The 24,972-nt window shown below is 42.1% G+C and overlaps 1 protein-coding gene across 1 annotated transcript in view; it reads right to left on the bottom strand.

Moving 5' to 3' along the window:
- Nucleotides 1–24,197, bottom strand: part of LOC130131817 (collagen alpha-2(V) chain-like) — a 33,465-nt gene extending 9,268 nt beyond the window's left edge. Inside the window, exons 1-41 of the mRNA XM_056301592.1 lie at nt 24,063–24,197; nt 23,349–23,365; nt 23,213–23,245; nt 23,047–23,079; nt 21,737–21,790; nt 20,841–20,933; nt 20,581–20,632; nt 19,591–19,665; nt 18,314–18,367; nt 17,457–17,510; nt 17,217–17,270; nt 15,841–15,894; nt 15,526–15,579; nt 14,872–14,916; nt 14,710–14,763; nt 14,489–14,533; nt 14,336–14,389; nt 13,652–13,750; nt 12,617–12,661; nt 11,761–11,859; nt 11,389–11,442; nt 10,928–11,035; nt 10,046–10,099; nt 9,738–9,836; nt 9,162–9,215; nt 8,839–8,937; nt 8,497–8,550; nt 8,357–8,410; nt 7,929–7,982; nt 7,362–7,415; nt 7,006–7,050; nt 6,411–6,509; nt 5,262–5,369; nt 4,076–4,129; nt 3,167–3,220; nt 2,034–2,087; nt 1,883–1,936; nt 1,431–1,538; nt 1,106–1,159; nt 732–785; nt 460–621 (exon numbers count right to left, since the gene is read on the bottom strand). Coding sequence (XP_056157567.1) covers nt 460–621; nt 732–785; nt 1,106–1,159; nt 1,431–1,538; nt 1,883–1,936; nt 2,034–2,087; nt 3,167–3,220; nt 4,076–4,129; nt 5,262–5,369; nt 6,411–6,509; nt 7,006–7,050; nt 7,362–7,415; nt 7,929–7,982; nt 8,357–8,410; nt 8,497–8,550; nt 8,839–8,937; nt 9,162–9,215; nt 9,738–9,836; nt 10,046–10,099; nt 10,928–11,035; nt 11,389–11,442; nt 11,761–11,859; nt 12,617–12,661; nt 13,652–13,750; nt 14,336–14,389; nt 14,489–14,533; nt 14,710–14,763; nt 14,872–14,916; nt 15,526–15,579; nt 15,841–15,894; nt 17,217–17,270; nt 17,457–17,510; nt 18,314–18,367; nt 19,591–19,665; nt 20,581–20,632; nt 20,841–20,933; nt 21,737–21,790; nt 23,047–23,079; nt 23,213–23,245; nt 23,349–23,365; nt 24,063–24,197 — 2,733 coding nt within the window. The remainder of the gene's footprint in view (nt 1–459; nt 622–731; nt 786–1,105; nt 1,160–1,430; nt 1,539–1,882; nt 1,937–2,033; nt 2,088–3,166; nt 3,221–4,075; nt 4,130–5,261; nt 5,370–6,410; nt 6,510–7,005; nt 7,051–7,361; nt 7,416–7,928; nt 7,983–8,356; nt 8,411–8,496; nt 8,551–8,838; nt 8,938–9,161; nt 9,216–9,737; nt 9,837–10,045; nt 10,100–10,927; nt 11,036–11,388; nt 11,443–11,760; nt 11,860–12,616; nt 12,662–13,651; nt 13,751–14,335; nt 14,390–14,488; nt 14,534–14,709; nt 14,764–14,871; nt 14,917–15,525; nt 15,580–15,840; nt 15,895–17,216; nt 17,271–17,456; nt 17,511–18,313; nt 18,368–19,590; nt 19,666–20,580; nt 20,633–20,840; nt 20,934–21,736; nt 21,791–23,046; nt 23,080–23,212; nt 23,246–23,348; nt 23,366–24,062) is intronic.
- Nucleotides 24,198–24,972: the final 775 nt, after the last annotated feature.

Here is a 24,972-nt window from a genome sequence, read left to right as displayed (position 1 = left end):
GAAAGCCTTTTCCTCAACTGTCAAAGAGGAAGAGATAAGACTAAAGGAGAAACCAGAGTAACACTGGATGCTCTGTATGTCTCTTACGATGATGTTTTATCTTTGTGTGTTTTATTTCTGGCTTCTTTTCATATTTTTGTGTTTTTTGTTTATTTCTCTCAATTCTTACTGTAATGCTGTTATACTTGTATTGTTCCTGCATAAAGACAGGCAATGTGATCATTCAGACCATCATTTCTGAACCAAAAAAAAAGAAAAAAAGAAGTAAACTATGTCCAAATTTCAGTAAATTCCATTTTTTTAAAGAGTATTTCAATCAAGGAATTCAGAATTTCACAGGAACTGTTTGGCTCCATCTAAACTGCCTCCCAATAAAACACGAACATAAGCTGAAGTTGTTGTATTTGTTAATACTTTCAGATGATGAACTATAAAGACAGAACCGGATCAGGCACTCACCCCGGGTCCGTCCTCTCCAGAGTCTCCTTTGTCTCCTTGAGTCCCTGGCGGCCCCGGTGGTCCCCTCTCTCCATGCCGGCCGGTGGCGCCGTTCTCCCCTAGAATACCAGGAACTCCAGGCTTTCCAGGGGAACCAATTGACCCGGCTGCTCCAACAGAACCCTGGGAAACCACATTTAGTTCTTGAATTCAAAGTCTTTTGTGTGGCTTGTGTCAGCCATTTTGAAAAACATGTTTGATAAAATAACCTGAAATATAAAAGATGTACTTACTGTAGAGCCAGGGGGCCCGATTCCTCCAGGCAGACCCGGGAAGCCGGATGAGCCCTATTTAGAAGACATTGTTTCAGGAAATGTCAGTACCAGATTTACACCATATTAACAGAATGTATATTATCTGGTTTAATCAGAAGGGTGAGGTTAGTGACAATTTTAAAATTCAAATTTTATTTATCCCCAGTCCATAACATAACTGTATATCAGAATAACAGAAATAATAATAATGTAATAAATAATGTGGTTTCAGATTCTCGTTTTCTTTTATTTGCTAAATTTACAAGCTAAGAACAAGAAAAGACAAAAATGTGCTGTAAATATAACAGAAGATTATGTAAAATGATCTCGTTAAAATGAGGATTATAACTTACTGTTGCCCCCTGTGTTCCTCTGCCACCTTTCAGTCCAGTCACACCAACAGGCCCCTGGACACACATGCATGCACGTGCACGCACACACACGCATGCACGCACACGCGTGCACACACACACACACAGGCAGTTAGTTAGTCCATAGCAAGGATCAAGTAATATTGTCTGAGTTAGTTACAATTTCCCATGTACTAGTTAATATTTTACAAATATTTCTCAGTAAATTATGATAAACCCCTACTTAGCATGAGTGAATAAACAAACCCATAAATGAATAAATAAAATAGGTAGGGTAAAATAATAGATGAAGTTATGGGTTTGGTACCTGAGAGCCAGGTATTCCAGCCACTCCATGTGGTCCAGGTGCTCCTGATTCTCCCTTCTGACCCTGTTCACCCGCCTCACCTTTGACCCCTGACTGACCATCAGGTCCCTAAGGAAGAAGCAAAAGACAAGGTCAGGGGTATTCCGCTGATTTTTTTTTTTTTACGTTTTGATTCAATACTTGTGAGTATTCTTACGTTTGTGTAATGTGAAAATGTATTTCTTATTCTATGTACTTCCCCATCTCCTATACTGTTATCAGCCCTTTTACTTTTTTGTTGGCATCTCACATATTTAGCTTTGGACAAAAGTTTGGGAAAATGTACTGCTGGACCAAAGCCAACATCCTGGTCATATTAGGTTTCGTATCAATATGAAATCTGTGAAATGAGAAAATTTTATTTCCCTGTGTATGTTGAACATCAATACATAATGATATCAGCTGTGACTTACAGGAGGTCCTGGGAAACCGACAGCACCAGGTGGACCGGGCTCACCTGGAGAACCCTGTTAGAAAAAAGAGGACAGAAATATAAACCGTTTCAACCATCGCTCTACTCAACTCCACAAAAACAACAAGTAGAATAAATAAAGCTCTACTGACGGCTATCGCTCTGGATCCTCTGCGTCCTGGAGGTCCCGGTGGGCCGGACTCACCCTGAAATCACGGAAATACACACACACCTTAAATTTCCCCTTTCTTCCTTCCTTCATGTATTTGAATATTTTCTATTAAAGTCATCTCCAGATATTTCAAAGTAATATAAATACAGTGAATAAAAAAAGAACCAAGGCAACACATCGACGGAAATGGTGTGTGTGTGTGTGTGTGTGTGTGTGTGTGTGTGTGTGTGTGTGAGTGAGAGAGAGAGAGAGAGAGAGAGAGAGAGAGAGAAAGAGAGAGCAAGAGACAAATGGAGAGTGGTAATAGCAAAAGTAGAGAACATACTACCAATGGGATAAGAGAGAGAGAGAGAGAGAGAGACAGAGAGAGACAGAGACAGAGAGAGAGAGAGACGGACAGACAGAGACAGACAGAGAGAAAGAAAGAAAGAGGGTGAATGTGTCTCTGTGTTTACATATTATGGATATGAGCATGTATAATAAAGTGTTCTCAGGTGATTTAACAGGTGGGAGATAATTGTTTGCTGTGTTTGAGTTCATCTAAAGCAGCGGTGGCTAGCCATGTGCCATGGAGAGCCATGTGTATGCAGGTTTTCATTCCAGCCGGGCTCCACAGCTGGTGATTTCACTGATACATTTTTTTTGGCTTAAGGTTGCTATTCAGTGAAATCACCTGGTGTGGAGTCCAGCTGGAATGAAAACCTGCACACACATGGCTCTCCATGGCACATGGTTAGCCACCCCTAATCTAAAGGAACAGGAGGATGACACAAAGGGAAAAAGTTGATCAAGTAAAAGCATTGTAATGGCGTCCGGGTTAGGACTGTAACGATCATGATGTTTCGCACCACGAGCGACTACGTTAACCAGTCGACTAAAGGGTCCAACCCGCTAGCCAAGGGCTAGCGAGTCTACACATCCGTGGTCATTACAATGAAATAATATGGGTTGGTTTTAATCTGAAATCGGAGAATTGTGCACCTCCAGTCATCCCATGTTTTGTCCTTCAGACACACGCAGCACCATCTAAAGCACTGCTGCAGGGCACACGGTGAGTTTAGAAGCATGTACTAATGATAAACCAGCCACTACTTCCTGTTTAGACATCCTCACCTTCTCACCATTGGGTCCGATGGATCCAACTGGTCCAACAGGACCAGGCAGTCCCTTTTGAATAGAACATAAAATAAATATGATATGTATTCTGAATATACAAAGCATGCATTGTGATTCACTGAATATAGCTAGAGAGAGAATTTAATTAAGAGGAAAGGATGAGATTCAACTTTTAAGACAGTATGTCTACAGTACGTTTACATAGTTGATGCTCATCACAAAGAAAATAACTCGTCATTCGCAATTACCACCGATTGTCTTCAAACCATCCCTATAGTAGTACTGTATGAGTCCTACAGTAGTGCTGTATGATTCCTGTAGCAGTACTGTATGCTCACTATAGTAGTACTGTATGATCCCTATAGTAGTACTGTATGAGTCCTGTAGTAGTACTGTATGAAGTAGTACTGTATGATTCCTATAGTAGTACTGTATGATTCCTAGAGTAGTACTGTATGATTCCTATAGTAGTACTGTATGATCCCTATAGTAGTACTGTATGATTCCTATAGTAGTACTGTATGATTCCTAGAGTAGTACTGTATGATTCCTATAGTAGTACTGTATGATCCCTATAGTAGTACTGTATGAGTCCTGTAGTAGTACTGTATGAAGTAGTACTGTATGATTCCTATAGTAGTACTGTATCATTCCCATAGTAGTACTGTATGATTCCTATAGTAGTACTGTATGATCCCTATAGTAGTACTGTATGAGTCCTGTAGTAGTACTGTATGAAGTAGTACTGTATGAGTCCTATAGTAGTACGGTACGATTCCTATAGTAGTACTGTATGAGCCCTGTAGTAGTACTGTATGAAGTAGTACTGTATGAGTCCTACAGTAGTACTGTATGAGTCCTATAGTAGCGCTGTATGATTCCTAGCAGTGTGTGGATATGACTTACCCGTGCACCATCAGATCCTGCTTTACCCTCAAGTCCGTTCTCTCCGATGGTACCCTGTGTGAAAAAAAAAAAACTTTTCTCATCCAGGTCTCTCGATCTGAAATCCATCCATCCATCCACCCATTATACAAACCGCTTATCCTACTCAGGGTCATAGGGACACTGGAGCCTATCCCAGCAGTCATTGGGTGGCAGGCAGGGGGAGACATCCTGGACAGGCCGCCAGTCCATCACAGGGCTCACACACACACACACACATACACACACACACACCTAGGGACAATTTAATATGGCCGATTCACCTGACCTAGTACATGTGTTTGGACTGTGGCAGGAAACTGGCGCACCCGGAGGAAACCCACGCAGACACAGGGAGAACATGCAAACTCCACACATAAGATGACCCGGGATGACCCCCAAGGTTGGACAACCCCAGGGTTCGAACCTAGGACCTTCTTGCTTGTGTGAAATCATCTCATGGTTACAAAACATCACCAACTCTGAAACAGTGAGTATAAATCACTGGGAAGTGCAGCAGCACAGTACATAAAGGATAGCTACCACTGTATCTAACACAGTAATACGTTTTTCAAGTCAGGACAGCTACCGAGTCACGGTACAGCGTATGTAAAACTGCACACATTTGACCCACATTGCATTAATTTCACAAGAAGCAACTGTATAACTTAACTGTCTCAGACATCGAGATATTGATATTCATGTAAATGCAGTAATTGTTAATTGGAAGAGTATGCAACAGAAAAAGAACATAATATTTTCAAACTACGTCCAGTTCCGAGTCACTGGTTTTGTTTAACTGAATATGATTGAATATGAATATGAGTCAGGTGAGAGGTAGCAACAACACACACTATCAAAACAAATGACACACCGATTAAAATGTTTATTATTTACAATTATGACATACAAACGTAGCTTTTCCTCAGTTGTAAACTTGTTAAAGGTCAAAATTATCATTTCAATTTCACATCATCTAAAATGTGAGAATAATGGAATTCTTGATTTCAGTTCCACGTCACTTTTAAGGTGAAGACATGGATTCTACCATTTCAGTGGCACACAGACATCACAGTGCCGAGATCCCTCTCCTATCGGCAGGAAGTGAACTACAGATAGGGTGAAGGTTGTATATGGTAGGTGTAGTACTGTGAAATATGAAACTTACTGCATCTCCCTTTGGACCTGAGGGTCCGGGGATGCCCCTCTCTCCAGGCATGCCCTGCAGCCCCGGGGGGCCTGGCTCTCCAACACCACCGGATGCACCAGATTTACCCTACAGGACAGAGAACACGTGGAGATCTGGATCAGAACAGACTCCAGCAAACCATTCCTGTATCCAGCTGAGCATGAGATCTGTTCCCCTGTTTGCTTTACTGAATGAGTAACTGCTTTACTTAATTTCATGAACCCAACTGAAGACAGAGGAACTGTTTGATTTCCATGACTTAAAAAACAAATGAAAAATGACTCTGCTGTAAAATATGGACTCTTGATGTGACTTTGAAATCGTGTTAAAATGTCTTCAATTTATAAAGGACTTAGCATTGAGATATGCCATAAAACAGAGGTAAAAACTGTGTTTATATGTTGTGTTGTGTTTCACACATATTCATTGAAGCTGATGTGCACATTATCTTTGATGGATGAAATCTCTGATCGGTTATTAAGCTGACCATGACTTTAGTACACGGCATACATTTTCATATTTGCTTTTTTTTGTCACTTTCCAACATCTCTATGGTTATGAACCATATATGAACCTAATGTGGTTTCTTTTTTGGACCCCCTCCCCTTTTCTCCCCAGTTGTACTTGGCCAATTATCCCACTCTTCTGAGCCGTCCCAGTCTCTGCTCCACCCCGTCTGCTGATCTGGGGAAGGCTGCAGACTACCGAGTCTCCTCCGATACATGTGGAGTCACCAGCCGCCTCTTTTCACCTGAGTGAGGAGTTTCACCAGGGGTATATAGCACGTGGGAGGATCACGCTATTCCCCCCCCAGTTCCTCCTCCCCCCTCAACAGGTGCCCCGACTGACCAGAGGAGGTGCTAGTGCAGTGACCAGGACACATACTCACATCTGGCTTCCCACCCGCAGACACGGCCAGTTGTGTCTGTGGGGACACCCGACCAAGCCGGAGGCAACACGCGGATTCGAACCAGTGATCCGATCTCCGTGTTGGTAGGCCACGGAATAAATCACCACGCCACCCGGACACCCCCATATTTACATTTTTAAGACATTTTCATAATCCTATAATCTTTTGTTTTTGTCGTGGAAAGTCCTTTCAGCTAGCTACAAGAGTTTCTGCCGTACCTTTGGACCATCTGGTCCCGGTGTCCCAGGACTTCCCTTTGGCCCCTGAAGTCCGTTGGGTCCCATTTCACCTCTCTCTCCTGGAGTTCCCCGCTCTCCCTACAGTAACAGCAACAGTTCTCAAACAGGTCCTCAAATCTTCCACTGAAGCAGAAATTACTAGCTTTACATCAAAATGCCTTAACCACTGTCCAGCTGTGCCTGGACAATATTTAACAGCGCAAATCTCAAAACAAACTGTACAGTACTTCTAAACTGGCACATGGCTGGCTTCATCACTGAATTACAGCAACATCCCACTTTTTTTGTTTGTTTGTTTTATGAGTTGAATCAAACAGTCATTCAGAAAAGTGATATTCTACTTCAGCCTACTGCAGCCTAAAGACTGTTGTGATAAAAATATGATTAGTTACTATTAGAGTAAGTAGTATACTCACTGCTGGGCAGTATGCTAGTACGTCATATGCTAGTATATGGTTTCAAAATATTAGGGGGGGAAAAGTAAGCAGATCTTTTAGAAACACATTACGATTACTATTCCAAAAACATTTCAGTTAAAATCTTATTTATCAAAAAGAGGTTTCTGGTTTTTTACCCTTGGACCCGTTGGACCGTTGGCTCCTCCTTCTCCAGCCAAACCCTGAGGAGATCAAAACCAAACCAGAACTCCTATTAACATTTAATGCTTCTGACTGGTGTTCAGTAACATTTTTGACAATAATGGGTGACAGAACCGAGGTTAACTGCAAAATAAAGGAGAATGACGTACAGTAAATAACATCAATGTCCTTTTTTTCGCCTAAACACCAAATAAATTGGCATTTCATTACTGAAGGACTGATGATGACGTAGTTGTGAAACTTTTTCCCTGGCCCCTTGTGTAAGGGGAACGAATAATTTTCCCTGAGTTGGGAGAAGCATTTTGGAAAACCTAGAAAAGGTTTGACGTACCTCATCACCGGGTTTTCCGGACTCTCCAGGTGGGCCTGGCAGCCCAGGTAAACCCTGAAACACACCAGAGAGGTTTTATTTGATGATAAAAGGAAATAAATACATCAACCATTTATCGAGTGTAATAAAGGGGTGCACTTATTCATGAATGCTTCCTAATTCATCATTGAACAAAAAAAATAGAATAACAATACAGACTGTCACATTAATAATATCCATCATAAACACAAAAACAAACTAATTTATATGCTAATTAACTAAAACGACTATTTTGGTGAGTCTTAGAAAGTTTGTCTGGTCTCTTTGGATACCCTTGTTGGGAGGGAAAATATTTTAACTGTATTTAAACAGTCTTGTCTGGCTACTGGAAATCTTAGATAAACTTTGAGATACAGACGGCCATTATGACGTCTGTAAGATGAATTGTGTGGAAGCAAATCAGCAAAGTAATCCTAATCATTCATTTTCATCCCATCACATCTCGGCTAGCACCAACACACCCCGCTTCTGCCATCCTCCACGTTGTGGATAACAGAGGAACTGCATCCATACACAGAAATAATTTACCTGGAAACCATTCAGCCCCTGAGGTCCCTGTTCTCCTCTCTTTCCTGCAGTTCCCTGCAGGAAAATAAGAACAATATCAATAGGGTTGACTGTTCAATGAATAAATCAGAAAATCCATATCAATCCACCAATTAATCGAGAGAAGCACAACTAATACTAATCAATGCGAGTGAAGAACATAACTGCATAAACAGAAGTATTATGAGATAGGGTTGTCATGTCTATGTCACCGGTGGGATATCTAAGTATTTATAGAGTATACGCCATGTATTATTAGTTTTAAGTATCAAAGTCTATTCTACTCTATCACACTTCTTACAGAATAGTAACTGAGCAAAGTAAAGCCTAATTCTTTTAACAGAATAACCTGTTAACATATTAGTACTGTATATTATTTGGACACATTTGTAGCAGAAATAGATTCTTACAGCTGGGCCTGTTGGACCAGCAGGGCCGCCTTCTCCATCTTTTCCATTAAGTCCCTGAAAGACAGAATGGAATTTTAAATATTTTTGTAGCTTGGTGAGTAAAATGTAGTCCCTAAGCATCCCCGGTGATTATGACTTACCCTTGGCCCGGGTGGCCCTGCGGTCCCGACCTCGCCAGCTTTTCCAGGATCACCCTGAAAATCAGAAAACAGAAAACATGAAACACAAATTACCTGTTTTATATTCATTTGCTGGCATCTATACATACATGTATCATATAAATACTTTACATGGAAACATACAGTGCAATTGCTTGTATCATGTTTCACAGTTTTTTATGCAGATTAAACACACATGGAGTCCAGATAAGACCAGATAAACTTCATTAATCCCTGTAGGGAAATAGTACAGAACAACTTCATCTTGTCTTGTCTTGGTACTGTGAGTGGGATGACAGTGATGAGGAGATGGAGCTCACTCACAGAAAAGCCTTTGGGTCCAGGTAAACCCATCGGTCCAGCTTGACCTCTTGTACCAGTAGAACCCGCCGGGCCTGGTTTCCCATCCTCACCTGACCCTCCCTAGAGAGGCCGAGAGGGAGAGAGAGTGAAAGAAAAAAGGAAGACAGAGCAAGAAATGAAAGAAAGAAAACAAAAAAGAAAACACGATTTAAATATAAGCATGTTTTCCCGCTACGCATACTGTGTCTATGCAAAAGGAACAATGGGTTCTAATAAGTCCTACTTCCTCAGCAGAGGAAAACAAAAAGATACTCTTATTTTGAAAGTAAAAACTTTCTGATTACCATTGGTCCTTGTTTTCCCTCTGCCCCTTGCATGCCAATCAGACCCGTCAGACCCTGTGAAAAACATGATAAAACACATGATCTCTATTTGCTGTTGCGGGGATAACGCTCCACTAGCAGCCATGACACTGAAACGCTGACAAAATTGTGTCCACCGGTGATGTCACGGACGCACAATCAGTGGCCGTGAAAACTTACTCCCTGGTTTTCTAACTGACCACATTGTCTACGAAAATGCAAATGCAGTTTCTCTATCGGTTAAGTTCAATTAGCAATTTATTTTTCGATGTTTTAAAACAGAACATTTCAAGTGTACTTTTTTAGCTGATGCAAAATGCTACCATAGATGCTTTAATTAAATCGACGTCTTAAGAGGTGTCAGGAGGTCTTTAGCGAGATACAGTGCAGAAGCATGAAAATAAAATGCTGCATGTAAAGACGGTGATAATGCAAATTACACAAAATGCAGAGTAACGATGGGAAAATGACAAACACACATTTACACGCTTGTTCTTTAATGTAAACACTAAAAAGGACAAACACAGAGAGGGGGATGTGTTGTTGTGGCTGTCTCACCCGGGCTCCTGGTAAACCGGGCTCTCCGTTGCGTCCAGGGTCACCAGCCAAGCCTTTGGCACCGGTCGACCCAGACAGCCCTCTTTCACCCTGTAAACCCTGTTCACCCCGACAAGAGACGGTCAGTACTTCACAGAAACAGATGTCCAACACGATGGTTAATGATGAAGACTCTAACACACAAAATAACAATCGGGAAGGGCATCAACTTTGTCGTTATCATCTGTGTCTTCCTCGCCAGCACTACCAGCATTAAACCTAACAGTCATATTCGGCCATCTTAAGTACTTAATAAGAAGTAAACATACCTTTGGACCAGGTAAACCATCTGCACCGGGGAAACCTCGGTTTCCTGGAGCACCCTAAGATTTAATAAACACCATTAAACTGCTTGAATACTTCATTTGATTTACTCTAACTTCATATCAAACTGCTAGTTAGGGTCCAGTACACGACAACGGCCAGTAAATACATGTAAAGCAATAAAACAGAGAAATACACAGGGGGGACACCTCCTGTTTTAATCATACGTCAAGGCACAGTACTGAGCTCAGACCCGAAGATATTTCTAAAAGGTCAAACTCACAAGAGTTTAATCATGCGCCTTAATTTCACATAAACAGTTTGGATGTATTTTACTGGACCGAGTTCATAAACCTCCCTCTTTAAAGGACAGGTCAACATTCACTTTGCCTGAGACAATACACTGAGTCATAAAAACTACCTCAACAGCACCTACACCTTTTATGTGATGTAAAACTATGTATGATAATAAATATGTAATATATAATAATGAAATAATACATAAATATACGTAAATGTGTGTGTGTGTGTGTGTGTTTCAGCAGGCTGGGAAAAGCTGACATGCGGAGATGTGTACGTATATATTGGCATCAGTTAAAACTGAGACAGAACTATAAAGAGATTATTCAGGTATATTCAATATCTATATTTAATATTGAAAGTGTGAACTGCCACTGAAAAGGGAATTCCGACTGACTGAATGCCGGCCTTCTGAAAAACCATTTCTTTTTACGTGGCGTAGCAGAGGGAACTGAGTCAGTGTCCATGTCCACTGAGCTGAAGCCACGTCAGTGTGTGGTCTCTGGTCCATCCGTGGTAGTCTGAGCTTGATGTGCATTAAGATGGTTTAACTTGATGATTTGAGGTCTCTTATGAAGTGGACTCACCGCCTCACCAGGAGATCCGGCGGCACCGATGGATCCAGAATCACCTCTCGGTCCCCTTTTCCCCTCCTCTCCCATTGGACCTAATGGACCCTGGGCACCGGGCTCACCCTAGAATCAATAATCAATCCATCAATCAGTCCACCAATTAATTAACCAACTAATCCACCAATTACTCAATCAATCAATCATGCAATCTAATCAATCAATTTATCAGTACACAACCCCATGTGCAACACAAAATAATCTGTAAATAAATATTCATGTTTGTTCAATTACACATAATTACACATCAAGATATTTTCACCAATACGAGTTGAACACAGCAAGATGTGTTTGAATGTATGTGTTCTGCATTTCTTCCAGATAAAACACAATTAGAGAATCGTTAAAGACAAAATTAACATTTTTTAAGGTCTTTTTACAGTGAGGGATTTATTCATTCAAGGACCATTTTATCTCACCAGTTCTCCCTTAATACCAGCTTCTCCTTTGAACCCGGGTACACCAACGTCACCCTGTGAGAAGGTATCACATGACCATCACCACTGCCATCATCATCATCATCATCATCATCATGAACCCCGTTAACCCAGAAACACAGATGTACAGCACCTCATATCATGTCTAATAATCTGTTATTGAAATGGACCTTCTCTATTGCATTTCTGTCATGGAACTGTTGTGTTTGTGTAAATCAGCACAAGGTCCACCTGAGAAGTTCCAGCTCAACCTCCTGTTTCAGTAATGGATGTGAACACAGGTGTCCATTTAGAAGGGATGGCAACTGACTTTTTCTCTTGTCAGGGTGACCTAGATGAGATAAGAATGCGTACCAACTGGCCCTTGGGCCCTGGCTGTCCCGTCGTTCCCTGGGGACCGGGTGGTCCGATCGGACCTGAAAGTCCAACGGGTCCCTGCACACCTGCTAAGCCCTGGGAAGGAGGAGAAGACTTGGTCAACAACAACAAAAACCAAACCTAAACTTCCTACTTTTCATTTGTTGAAATCTGACTGGAGTGCTACTTTAGTGTCATGTTAGAATATAAGGTGACCACAAAGCTGTCACGAGCTGTCTCCAACGCAGCATAACTCATTCAAAACGTAACACACACGTCTGAATATTGCACAGTCATTTTAAGGATAAACGCTGTAAACTCAACCAGCCGTATTAACTGAGGAGTTTCATTCAAAAACACAACAATGTTCATCAAATAGTTGTTGTAAAAAGTAATACTTGCAATTCCGAAGTGATTTAAAGTAAAATATTTAAATCGCAGTATTTTTTTGGCTAGCGAGTAAATCTAAGCTTCCAACTGAAAAAGATCCTCTATGTTTAGATGTACTGAATCACACGGACTTCAGAGCAAGACTCAAAGCTGTACCGACAGATAAACAAGACGATCAGTTCACATTTCAGTAAAAGATCCATTTGCAAACTTACAGTCAACACACAGTCTTTCAAATAACTCTAAATAAAAGCTACACAACTCTTATGTCTTGTTTAATTCATTTTTTTCTATTAACTTATATCCATTGAAATTATAACTGAATTTTAAACAAGCTTCTGAAAGCACATGTGAAAATAGGAATGCTGCGGGGTTAAATCAACTCATAACCTCCCAACGCGCTGAACTATGTCATCAGAATTCACATGAAAAGACAGTAAATGGCTCATGAAGGCCCACTTACTGAGGATCCTCTGGCTCCTGGTGCTCCGTCTGATCCCAGGGCTCCCTGTGAAACACAAACACTTTAAACACATCCACTTACACACACCGTCCTTAGGGCCCTGACACACCAGGCCGACGGTCGGCCGTCGGTCAATGTCGTGCTGTCAGTGAGCATCTGTGACCCTAGTTTTTGTGGTGTGTCCCACACCGTCGGCACTAGTCGGACCCATTGGACCCGTCGGCACTTTTCGGTCAATTCAGCATGTTGAATTGATGGAGCCCGTCGGTGAGAGAGATCGCTCTGATTGGCTGTTCAGCTTAGCAGATCAGTGCAGAATGTACATGCTAGCTGGCCGTCGGCTGCAGTCTTTGCGGCGTGTTTAAGTGCTACTTTTTGGCCCAGTCAGCAGGTGATGTGAGGCGATGCAACAGGCGACCTTCGTCGCCGCCAGTGGGTTTGGTGTGTCTGGGCCCTTACATACTTAAGTGAATCACAAGTAAGAATAATAACAGGGTAATAGTTCTCAGGTAGCATCTCTGCATAGATTACTGATCTCATCTTGACTTTCTGTGTTTGCAATCACCCGACTTCAAGATTTTTTTCTGACTTTCTGTGTTTAATATATATGCAAATAAACAAAGCAGAAGGAAAAGAAACAAAAAAAATAAACTCCTTAAGTGAAGTTGAACTAAACAAATCTAAGAAATATGAATGTGCATATAAACAGATTCATTCGTGGATTTATACTCAAGGTAACCGAAAACTTGAAACGCTGGTTTAAAAGCACACAATCATTCACACGCCAATAACTGCTGTTAACACAACAACATACATACAGCCAATTCCTATTGTTTTTAAATCCTGGTGGACTTATCGTCTACTGAGTTGTGTTGCATCCTGTGGTTTGTGAATTGTACTTCCTGCCCAGACACTGCGGATGAAATGAGCGTCCAGCTAACTGTGGTGGTCTTTTTACATTGTGCACGCCCCCCGGTAAATCATCAATAAAATGAACGAACGAATGAATGAATAAGCAAACAAATACATTCACACCTGTATTCCACTGGCTCCCTGATGTCCCACGTGGCCTGCATCTCCTCTTGAACCTTGGGGTCCTTCACTCCCTCTCACTCCTGTCGGACCTGCTTCCCCCTGTGAGGAATCACAGATTTCTATCAGGAAGAAAATCATCTGATTCTGCTGACCACAAAACCTCCAAAGCTACATGCCACTTGTACTGTTTCAGGAGCCAAAAACTCATTTTACAATGGGAATGAACTCCATAAAACGTTTTTTGTTTTTTTGTTTTGTTTTTTTTTGGTCCACCATTTAGCTAGAAGATGGTGGTGTTCCCCCACCTTGGATAAGCTAGAGGATGCTGGAATGTCAGATCCCAATATTTCAGCCACATCGACCAGAATTAAAACCCAACAGGGAAAAATGAATAACAGAAAAATAATACAACAATAAGGTTGTATTATATAGTATAGTTTCAGAAAAGGTTCCACCAGTGAAAATAGAACTAAAAGACTTGTCACTGTATCCTTAGTGGTCTCTTGTCAGAAACACCTACAATAAGCGTGGACCACGTATTCCTCTAAGCTATTCAAGATTTCACAGCAAGATTAGTACAGCCAAAAAGAAGCTCACTTCCATGGTTGTCTTAGCCAAAAAAATTGCTAGACATTTAGCTGAGGTATTCAGAACCACATGAAAAGAGACAACCTTTGACCTCACCTTCATTCCCGGGTTTCCTGGGAAGCCCGGCACACCGGTGATTCCCATCGGGCCCTGGATTTAGAAATTCAAGTTTGGAGACTGGTTATTTCATGACAGTGTCCTCTTTAAAAGCCTATCTACTCACATCATCATATGGATGACAGATCTTACCAGAGGCCCTGGTTTACCAACATGACCTGGTGACCCACGTTTCCCCTGGAGGAAAGAGAAAGAAGGGGAGATAGAGACAGAGCAAAAGAGACAGAGATGAAGCAAACATCATTAACTTAGTTGTTCGGTTACTTGTGATCTGATGACGTCCTTCAAACAATGTGTCATGTGACAGCAGCATCAGCTGACTATTCTTGGACAAAGATGGCCGCTTTTCTTACCGCTGGGCCAGTTGAACCAATTCTGCCCCTCTCTCCTTGCAATCCAGCAGTTCCCTAAAACACAGCAGGCATGGCCAGGGTTAATACCTGTGCACCTGACCTTCACCCACATATGTGATGTATTTTGAGTGATCTTGTTATTTGTGATGAGGAGTTGCCTACCGGTGGACCCGGAGGTCCCATTCCGCCGGGGGTACCAGATGTACCCTGTGAGATGAGCACACACACACACACACACACACACACACACACACACACACACACACACACACACACACACACACACACACACACACACAGGAAAATGAATATAAAAAACTAGACAATGACAATTCGGGTTTGTCAAGTCCTGTCTCTCAGACAATCAAAGGAAAATGATGCTCCTTCCTGGTAGCTATGCAACGGAAAAAGATTCCTTAAGGTTTGAGAAATTAAAAATTCTGTACTCGAATATGACACTATCAGTTCCAAGTGGTCAGTTTCATGACTTAATCTGGCACCAGTGAGCAACCAAAACTTGTTATGAACTCCCAAATACACATTTAACCTCTAGTCCCTGGGATTAGACCTGTAGGACGCTGTCTGGCAATAGTTTTGCTGTAGATATCATTTAGTAAAGCAGTTCAGAAGTTTCCTTACCACAGGTGGGATGAGAGAAACAACAGACAGAGGATATTAACAGTCATCCAGTCTTTTAGTGCACTGACCTCCACTAATTTCCCCTCTAAGGACCCTTGTCCAAGACCCTTGTCAAAGATCCCTGGAGGTCCACATACCCTGCAGTGAAAACCAGTGGAGAAGGAGACACATTCATACCTTTGAACCGACTGCTCCAGACTCGCCTCTTGATCCAAGAAGACCTGCATTGCCCTGTTGTTGAGAGTTTAATTTAGAATCAGTGTTTTCTGCAAAACAAAACTATTACTAACAAAAAAAGGATAAGAATTAAAATTATAAATATATATACTCTTTCTCTCTCTCTCTCTCTCTCTCTCTCTCTCTCTCTCTCTCTCTCTCTCTCTCTCTCTCTCTCTCTCTCTCTCTCTCTCTCTCTCTCTCACACACACACACACACACACACACACACATACAAACAAATGACTATCATTAAGAAGTGTTTTGCACACTGACCTTGTGTCCTTTCATTCCTGGCAGACCAGGCAGACCGGGGAACCCTCTGGCACCCTGAGAGAAACAGAAATAAGACTCACACACTAAGTCAAACTCCCAAAACATCTTCATTCCAGCACGGATAAAGTGTTGATGAGACAGTCTCAGCAGAACGTATGAGGGCTGAGCAGAAACAACCACCATGTTTCCTCCTGATAACAGTTTCATGTCTGCTTCATGTGCTCCCCTGCTGCTTGTCTTTAAGACTCAAGTTCAAATTCTGCCGTACCTTTGCCAGTCATTTGGAGGGGTTCGTCATATTTCTTACTTTCACATGTTTTATCACCTTTCTTTGGTGAACTTTACTAAATGGAGCTGAACAAAACTGAACTGAACATCAGCTATTGACCAGAAGTGCATAGTTCAGTTCGCCATCCATCCATTATCCAAACCATCCATCCATTATCCAAACCATCCATCCATCCACCCATTATCCAAACCATCCATCCATTATCCAAACCATCCATCCATCCACCCATTATCCAAACCATCCATCCATCCATCTATCCATTATCCAAACTGTTTATCCTGCTCTCAGGGTCACGGGGTTGCTAGAGCCTAACTCAGCAGTCATTGGGCGGCAGGCGGGGAGACACCCTGGACAGGCCACCAGGCCATCACAGGGCCGACATGCCCACACACACATACACACACACACACACTCACACATATTCACACCTAGGGACTATTTAATACGGCCGATTCGCCTGACCTACATGTCTTTGGACTGTGGGAGGAAACCGGAGCACCCGGAGGAAACCCACACAGACATGGGGAGAACATGCAAACTCCACACAGAGGATGACCTGGGATGACCCCCAAATTTGGAGTACTCCAGGGCTCGAACCCAGGATCAGTTCAGTTCCAAGCTTCTTTATTCAGTATTTCAAACTGGCTGTTTGAGTTTATGGATTAAAGGCTCATCAACCACAAAAACACAAAAAAAAGCAATCATAACTTGGTGATAACGCATAAACTACATGTAACTGGTGACTTTTCCTCATAGCTCTCTATGATGTGTGATTCTTGGATGAGAACTTCTCTGACCCCTGACTCGTATTTAAGAAGAGAAGCTCATTGTATCATCACACCTTTCTCCGCCACTCTGGTACAGAACTATCATGTCATGTCATGCAATGTAAAGAACTGTCATGTCATGTCATGTCATGTCATGTCACGACATGTCATGTCATGTCATGTCATGTCATGTCATGTCATGCAGTGTAAAGAACTATCACGTCATGTCATGCAGTGTAAAGAACTATCATGTCATGTCATGTCATGCAGTGTAAGTGATGTTTGCATTCAGAGTCAGACATAGCCATGTGAATGCTTACCGCGGATCCTGGAAAACCAGCTTCTCCATCTGCGCCGGGAGGACCTGCCCCTCCCTGAAAACAAAAACAAAAAACCCAATTATAGTACCTGTAAAAGTAACAGTGTCAATACTAGTAGTTATGGAAGTACTATTACAAACAATGCTTCAATATTAATAGTGATGACATTAATTAGAAGCAGAATATTACAGAATGTAGCAAGGAGATCATTTGACATGGATGTAAGTTTTACAGACTTACATCTGCTCCAGGTTTTCCTGATGGTCCATCAGGTCCTCGGTGGCCATAGGGTCCCTGCAGAAAAACATCAAATGGAAAAAAATGATACATGCACAAGAAGTGAGAGGGACACGGCGTTTCAATAACTTATTGTGAAGTTTATTTTTGCTTTTCTCATGCCTAGTCCACACGTACTTTTTGAAAATATAGCTTTTTTCTTTTGATCCCCCCCCCCTTTTCTCCTCAATTGTATTTGGCAAATTACCCCACTCTTGCGAGCCATCCCGGTTGTTGCCCCACCCCCTCTGCAGACTACCACATGCCTCCCGCGATACATGTGGAGTTACCAGCTGCTTCGTTTCACCTGACAGTGAGGAGTTTCACCAGGGGGACGTAGCGCATGGGAGGATCACGCTACTCCCGCTGGTCCCCCCCTCCAGACAGGCGCCCCGACCGACCAGAGGAGGCGCTAGTGCAGCGACCAGGACACATATCCACGTCCGGCTTCCCACTCGCAGACACGGCCAATTGTGTCTGTAGGGATGCCCAACCAAGACGGAGGTAACATGGGGATTCAAACCGGCGATCCCCGTGTTGGTAGGCAACGGAATACACTGCTACGCCACCCGGACGCCCCCTTTTTAATGAGTTGAGTAATTCAAGAGATCTTAACGAAGCATTTGTAAGGTTGCAGGTCGGCCCGGCGCTTCCAAACCTGCAAACTTCCCCATAATTCAACATATCCATCACCATCCATGCATCTTGTTAAAGAGTCATTGAGCAAGTCAGTAAAAACCACGTTTACTCTCAAGTCTTTCTGGAAAAGAGCGATGGTTAAGCGTCTAAAATATGAGATGCACCAACACACAGGGGCCTACCATTGGTCCTGGGTCTCCTGCTTCTCCTGGAGTTCCCTGAGCCCCACTTGGTCCCTACAAGACAACAAGGAGGTGACATTTAAAAATGTGATTTTGGTTGCACTTTATTTTAGGGGGTCAGAGGGGATCGGAAATTTTTTGAAAGTATTATAAATTCATATACTGTTGAAGAAATATGATATGACATAACACATCAATCCTATCACATCATCTCATATCACAGCATATGATATGAGATGATGTGATATATGATTTGAGACAATGATTGATATGTGATATATGATATGCTTGACAAATGATTGATACGTGATATATGATATGCTTGACATATATGATACATGATATATGATATGCTTGACATATGATATGATACATGATATGATATGCTTGACATAGGATACATGATATATGATATGCTTGACATATGATATGATACATGATATGATCTATTTGAGCCACATGTAGTCGTTGCAGTTGATGGTGTCCTCATTTTGTGTGAATAGCAGAAATCCTCTTTTTGTTGATTAAATTAATTACGTTACTAAGTTTCCTTTATTAATCCCCTTGGGGAAATTCAGTTACTGCAAATTAACCCATCCTAGCTGTGATCTGTGTAGCTAGGAGCAGTGGGCTCTGTCTTCATGCTGCACCCCAGGACCAACTCCAGTTCTTTTCCCATTGCCTTGCTCAGGGGCACTGACAGGAGTATAAACACTTAGGGTTCATAATTATGAACCTGTGTTTCTGTCTTTCCTAAATACTTTTGCTTATCATCTAAACTTGGATGTTCTGCTTTGTTTCCCTGTCACATCAGTTTTGAGCCACCAAACTAAACTCTTTTCATGTGCAAACTTACGAAGCCAATAAAACACAGCCATTCTGATTATAGCAACATGAAGCCTGCTATCCTTTAAAAGAGAAAAACATAAATATTCTTCATCTTTCTTCTTTGGACTACTTTGTAAGAATAGGTGTGTGGTGGATGAATGGAGAGGCGGGTGTTCTGACAAGGTTTGGTGATTTATGTGACCCAAAGCCAGTATACCCTGCATTATCTGAAGGTCATATGGTGCCTTACACCAGGGGCTTTGACTCTTTATTGCAGAAACCAGAACTTACTTGGGGTCCGGCCTGTCCTGGACTTCCTCGTGGTCCTGCTTCACCCTGGAATGTTTGAAGAGTTCACTTTGATTCATACATTACAGTTTGTATCCTAAAGTTGTACAGGCCTAAACACATTTCAAGTTTGATACTGCAGAATATTATTGTTTCCTCACCCTGGTCCCAGAAACCATTCCAGCCAGTCCAGACTTCTCACTGAACCCTGCAGCCATCTGTGACACCAGCTGGCCCTTTAGAGAGGAAAGGGATTCAAAATGAACGTTAACTAAATAAAAGGTGAGAAATCAGACAAGGGAGCTAATTCAGTCTCTGCCATAAAAATTTTCTGGCAGCAAAGGTGGAGTAAAGTAGAATATGAATAATTACAATGATGCTGTGGAAATAATAAGACATAATTTTCTCCAGTGAGTTGTGCTGCTTTTGTTTTGGACAACATAGTAACTTCTGCAACGCCAGCCTGATGCCACCTGCATCCTGTCAGCAAGTTGTCCCACTGGGTGCTGTTTCACTTCAAACTGTCTATTCAATGTGGACATACAAGTGTGCAAGTAGGATTCTGGATGTGCCTTTGTTCATGCATAACTTTATTTTAAATCCTCGGTTTCTTCGTCAGAGGCAATGACGACGACGATGATGACAATGATGACTTGATGATGTCTGCACTGCATTCTCTGTTCTCATGGGTCCTGGCCTCTCTGATTTTGATTTTTTTTTAATTATTATTATTATTTTGAGATACTTTATTGATCCCTGTAGGGAAATTACGTTCGGCATTTAACCCACCCTAGCTGTGTAGCTAGGAGCAGTGGGCAGTCGCCGTGCAGCGCCCGGGAACCAGCTCCAGTTGGTCTCACCACACCTCAGTCAGGGGTACAGACAGGAGTATTAACCCTAACATGCATGTCTTTTTTATGGTGGGGGAAACCGGAGCAACCGGAGAAAGCCCACCACAGACACAGGGAGAACATTCAAACTCTACATAGAGGACGATCTGGGATGACCCCCAAGGTTGGGCTACCCCGGGGTTCGAACCTAGGACCTTCTTGCTGTGAGGCAACAGCGCTAACCACTGCACCACCGTGCCTCCTACTGGAGACAGAGTCTGGAGGCTCTGGTCTGCCTTGTGTTCATGACTGCTTTGTCACCTTTTGTGACACATCATCCTCATCTTGACTCTGTTCTGACTGATAGCCTCTGCTTACATGTCCATGCAAACATGTAGGGGTCAACTCTCAATTTTTCCCTTTTCGGCAGGAATATGAAGACAACTTCATGTTTTAATCCCAGCTCGCACAGGGCGCATCATGAATGTGTGGATTCCCAAAGTGTGTGGTGCTGTGTTAGACTGTGGATCAGTTCCTGGCACATCTGCCTTCATCGTTAATACACCGCCATCTTCACTTACCCCAGGGTGGGAAGGATGGCCGGGGGGCCCTGGTTCTCCGGGATTCCCAGGAACTCCGGGCTCTCCGTCAAATCCTGAAGGCCCCTGGGCACCCTGAAGGTTGGTGTAAAACCACATCATGAGAGACGGACAATACGTTCTCCTTCAATATCACACCGTTAACAAAATGGGAATTAGTAAAGTCAATTACCGTAAGATAGGATGCAGTGTAATACAGTCAAATCATAAGATAAGGTCAGGGGAGGAAAAATTGGGTTATTAGATTAACAAATAATAAAGGTGTTGGAAGCTAAAAAACAAAAAAGTACTTAATAGCGTGAATAAAAAAATGGCATGAATATGAAAAAGAGCACCATTACAGTGTTAATAAAGAGATTCCTCTTTAAGATTATTTTTTTCCTTTATTTGATAGTGATGGTAGGGAAAGGAAAGGCAGGAAAGAGAGAAAGGGGATGACATGCAGCAAAGGTCCCAGGCCGGATTTGAACCCAGACCGCTGCAGTAAGGACTCGGCCTTATGTGGTACCCTCTTAACTGAAATCTCCGATGGGTTTATAAATGTGTATCAGTCTGTTTAGTTTTACAAAAATTACGGCTGGTGTTTTTGAACATTTATTGAAGAGAATGAAATAAAAAATTTAAACCTGTCTTGTGCAGTTAATCTGTGAATGTGTTTAGTCTGCATCCGTCTTCTCAGACTGGTCTTTGAAACAAAATGAGGATATCTGTGCACTGCCACTCATCTTCTTTGTGTGTTCTCTTGTGGATGTGTACCAGACTGCATTGTTTTCATGACTGTCATGTGTCATGTTAATGAGACTGATTGGCAAGTGGCTGTCATGTGTCATGTTAATGAGACTGATTGGCACATGAGTGATGGCTCAGCTCAGACGTACCCGTCTGCCTTTGAAGCCAGGGAGTCCTCTGGGTCCCTGTGCCCCTGGAGGGCCCTGGATTATAAACACAAACAAACCAATCATTAGTCATAATTTCAAGTGGGATTGCTTTTTTTCTGAGATTTTTTTTGGGTTGCAACAGAAAACCTGTCCGGAAATTGGACCGAATTCACTTTTCTGGACAGCCGAGTCATCCATCCTGAATACTGAATACTGGGGAACTACACTAAAATATAAATTTACCAAAACATTCATCAAAAAATTAACTTTAAATTTAGCAAAACATTAGCTTTTTTTACCCTCACAGATATGATTTACATAATTATTTTAATTAGTTTTATGATAACAACATAATATGATATATAATACCTTCCTTTAAGGTGTCTTGGTAAGTGCGCACATCAGGAGTTCATCCAAACAAATTATCCATACTTAATTTCTGCTTTGGCTCATACACAGAAATTAACATTTTCTCATTAATCTCATCACTGATTTGTTTTAAACATTTTTTAGAGTTGTTGGATTACACCGGCTGGGAGACCAGAAAGGTGAAAACAGTCTACTCAACAAATTCAAACGATAACATCTTGACTACACTAAAACACAACAAACTGACTCTTAAATTTGACTTAATTTGAAATTCCCTGACCCTTTTTTTCTTTCACTGTTACTCTCCTTTAGAAGTACTTTAAGCAATTAGTTGAATGGCAAAGGCTATTTTCCCTCATAATCTCCCTTAAAGACAAGATGTTGACAGACTTACTTACATTAATGCACTAACACGGTTGTATACCTGTTGGAGTCCTACACTGAATACAGCACAGAATCCGTCGTAAGTTGTAGTTCTCCGATTTTCCATTGGAACACTGCACCAGAGCAGCGTTTATCACTGGCAGCATTTGTGAAAAATTGACCATCACTAAAATAAATTATTTTTGGGTAAAAATCATTTGTCAATACTTCGCTTGGTGCAGCATTGACAAATATGTTTCACCCAAAAAGCTTTAATTTAGTAATGGTCCATTTTCACAAATATGCCAGTGACAAATGCTGTATAAATGCTTTTAAATAACGCATCCTCAGAAATATGACCGTGGTGTGTTGGTGCCCTCTAGTGGTGTACAGGGGAGGCAACAATCACCTCAATTCAAACGAATTACAATAATAAATTATTAACCACAAAACATTCTTTCTTCCATCCTGTTTATTCTTTAGTCACCTTTTTTTTAAACTTTTATCCATCTACTTAGAGCTTATCCTTAATTAAAAAAAAGAGGGAAGCAGCCATTTTGAATGTGCAGTAAACTCACCTCGGGTCCTGCACGTCCAGGGAGGCCCACCACCTGTCAGAAAGATGAGGTTCAGTTGTTAAAGCACATTTGTCAAAATAAAAGGAGAAGTTGAAATCAACTCGACATACTTATTTGGATTTTGATGTGTTGCCTGAGAAATGCTGAGCGGATTTACTTCACTTACATATGGAATATCACCGGGTTCTCCTTTCTCTCCCTGAAAATCAAAATTAGAGTCGAGGTATTTATATCATGAAATAGAAATACTGACAGTGATCGTAATTGTTTCAATGCCACTGTTAAAATTATTCAAAGCTTACCTTAAACCCCATAAATTCTTGAGGAAAAAGAAAAAAAGGAGAATATTAATTACAGTTTTATTTCTGCCTCACATAGTATGCTTACTCACAGCAGGGAGTATTTTCATCAGTATATTCTCGATGGTGATTTTACAACTGAACACATAAAAGTCAATAAGAGTCACATATGCTTCAGCCTCGGTCTTGTTAGCTCAGTATATTCCTGAGGAGCGACGCCAAGGTGTTGCAGAAAGACAGGGAGAGTGGACAGACATGGTTTACCCTATACAGAGGTCAGAGGTCAGCGTAAGCCTTAAAGGATTCACTGCCTTGCTCAAGGACACTTGAGTTACTTTTCAACAAGGATGTTTGAACCGAGAGCCTCTAGTTGATTTGCTCGCTGTACCACATTGCTATGTGTGGGAGCTAATTAGTGCTCACTTCTATAAACAGGAACCAATCTTTGCTGGTTGGGTGTTCTGCTCGGAAAGTAAACCATTTCGGAGCACTGAAGCAGCATGTTGCTGCAGCAGTTACTCGTGGTTCTGCATCTTACTGTTTAATTTTGTGAGTATGTTTGAGTTTAATGGACATTAAGCAGTTAAAGGAAAAATAAATGGACTGAGTAATCAACGCGTCAATTAGGTCAGTCATGGTGCAGCATCTCCGTGGCTTAAAGCGTCAGCTTAGCCTCTACAATTAAACTCAAAAACTGAGGTTTTGGAGATGAGTTACATCACGTTTGATGATTACGACGGTGACGAGGGAGTCAGACTGGAGCCAGTGTTTGGAGCGCTTTGCCAGATGCATCTCGCCTGCTCTTCTGCTGCATAAGACGCCGAAGAGCAGCGACGTTGAGAAGGACGCCATGGAGCTTCTCGCTGCTTGAATCACGGAACAACGTTCAACTTAATGTATGTGTAGTGCTACCACCATTCTAGATGGCCATCTGAGTCTATGTGCACACATCAAGGCGTGATTCCAATGCATTAGTGCCGTACCAAATTGTCCCTAGGCGTGAATGTGTGGGCCCTGTGATGGACTGGCCGCCTGTCCAGGGTGTCTCCCCGCCTGTGGCCCAATGACTGCTGGGATAGGCTCCAGCATTGGGATAAACCGCTTATAAGCGGCTTGGATAATGGAACGGTTGCTTTAGTGGATGAACAATAAACCTTGTATTGACTGATTTGTTCCGATCTGTTGACTGTCAGGCTACATGGAAGAGTGCGTTTTCAATTCAGTCTTGCACCAGCAAATGTTGGATGATGATGGACTGTTAAATAGAAGCCATTCTCAATGATCGTCCAATCACCAAGCTGGCTGACGACACAGATGATTTGGAACCTCTCTCGCCAAATCACCTGCTATTAAAGGGGAAACCGGCTTTGCCACCTGGACTTTTGGATATGTATGTGAAACACTGATGGAGAAAGTCCAACACGTCTCTGGTCTGTTTTGGAAGCGACGGGTCCAGCAGTACCCGCCGTTGCTGCAAGAGAGACAGAAGTGGGACCAAAGGACAGGAGTTTAGCTGCTAAAGACGTCGTCATCGTGGATTCCTCAGCTCCACGCGCTTCCTGGCCTGTCAGCAAAGTGTTGGAAGCTTTTCCTGACAAAAGGGGCCTCTGGTGCGTTCTTTCTAGCT

This window comes from Lampris incognitus, chromosome 21 (genome assembly GCF_029633865.1).
Source record: "Lampris incognitus isolate fLamInc1 chromosome 21, fLamInc1.hap2, whole genome shotgun sequence".
In the NCBI taxonomy this organism is placed as follows: Eukaryota; Metazoa; Chordata; class Actinopteri; order Lampriformes; family Lampridae; genus Lampris; species Lampris incognitus.
The sequence above is the reverse complement of the archived record's forward strand: the minus strand, read 5'-3'. Positions and strand labels throughout refer to the sequence as shown.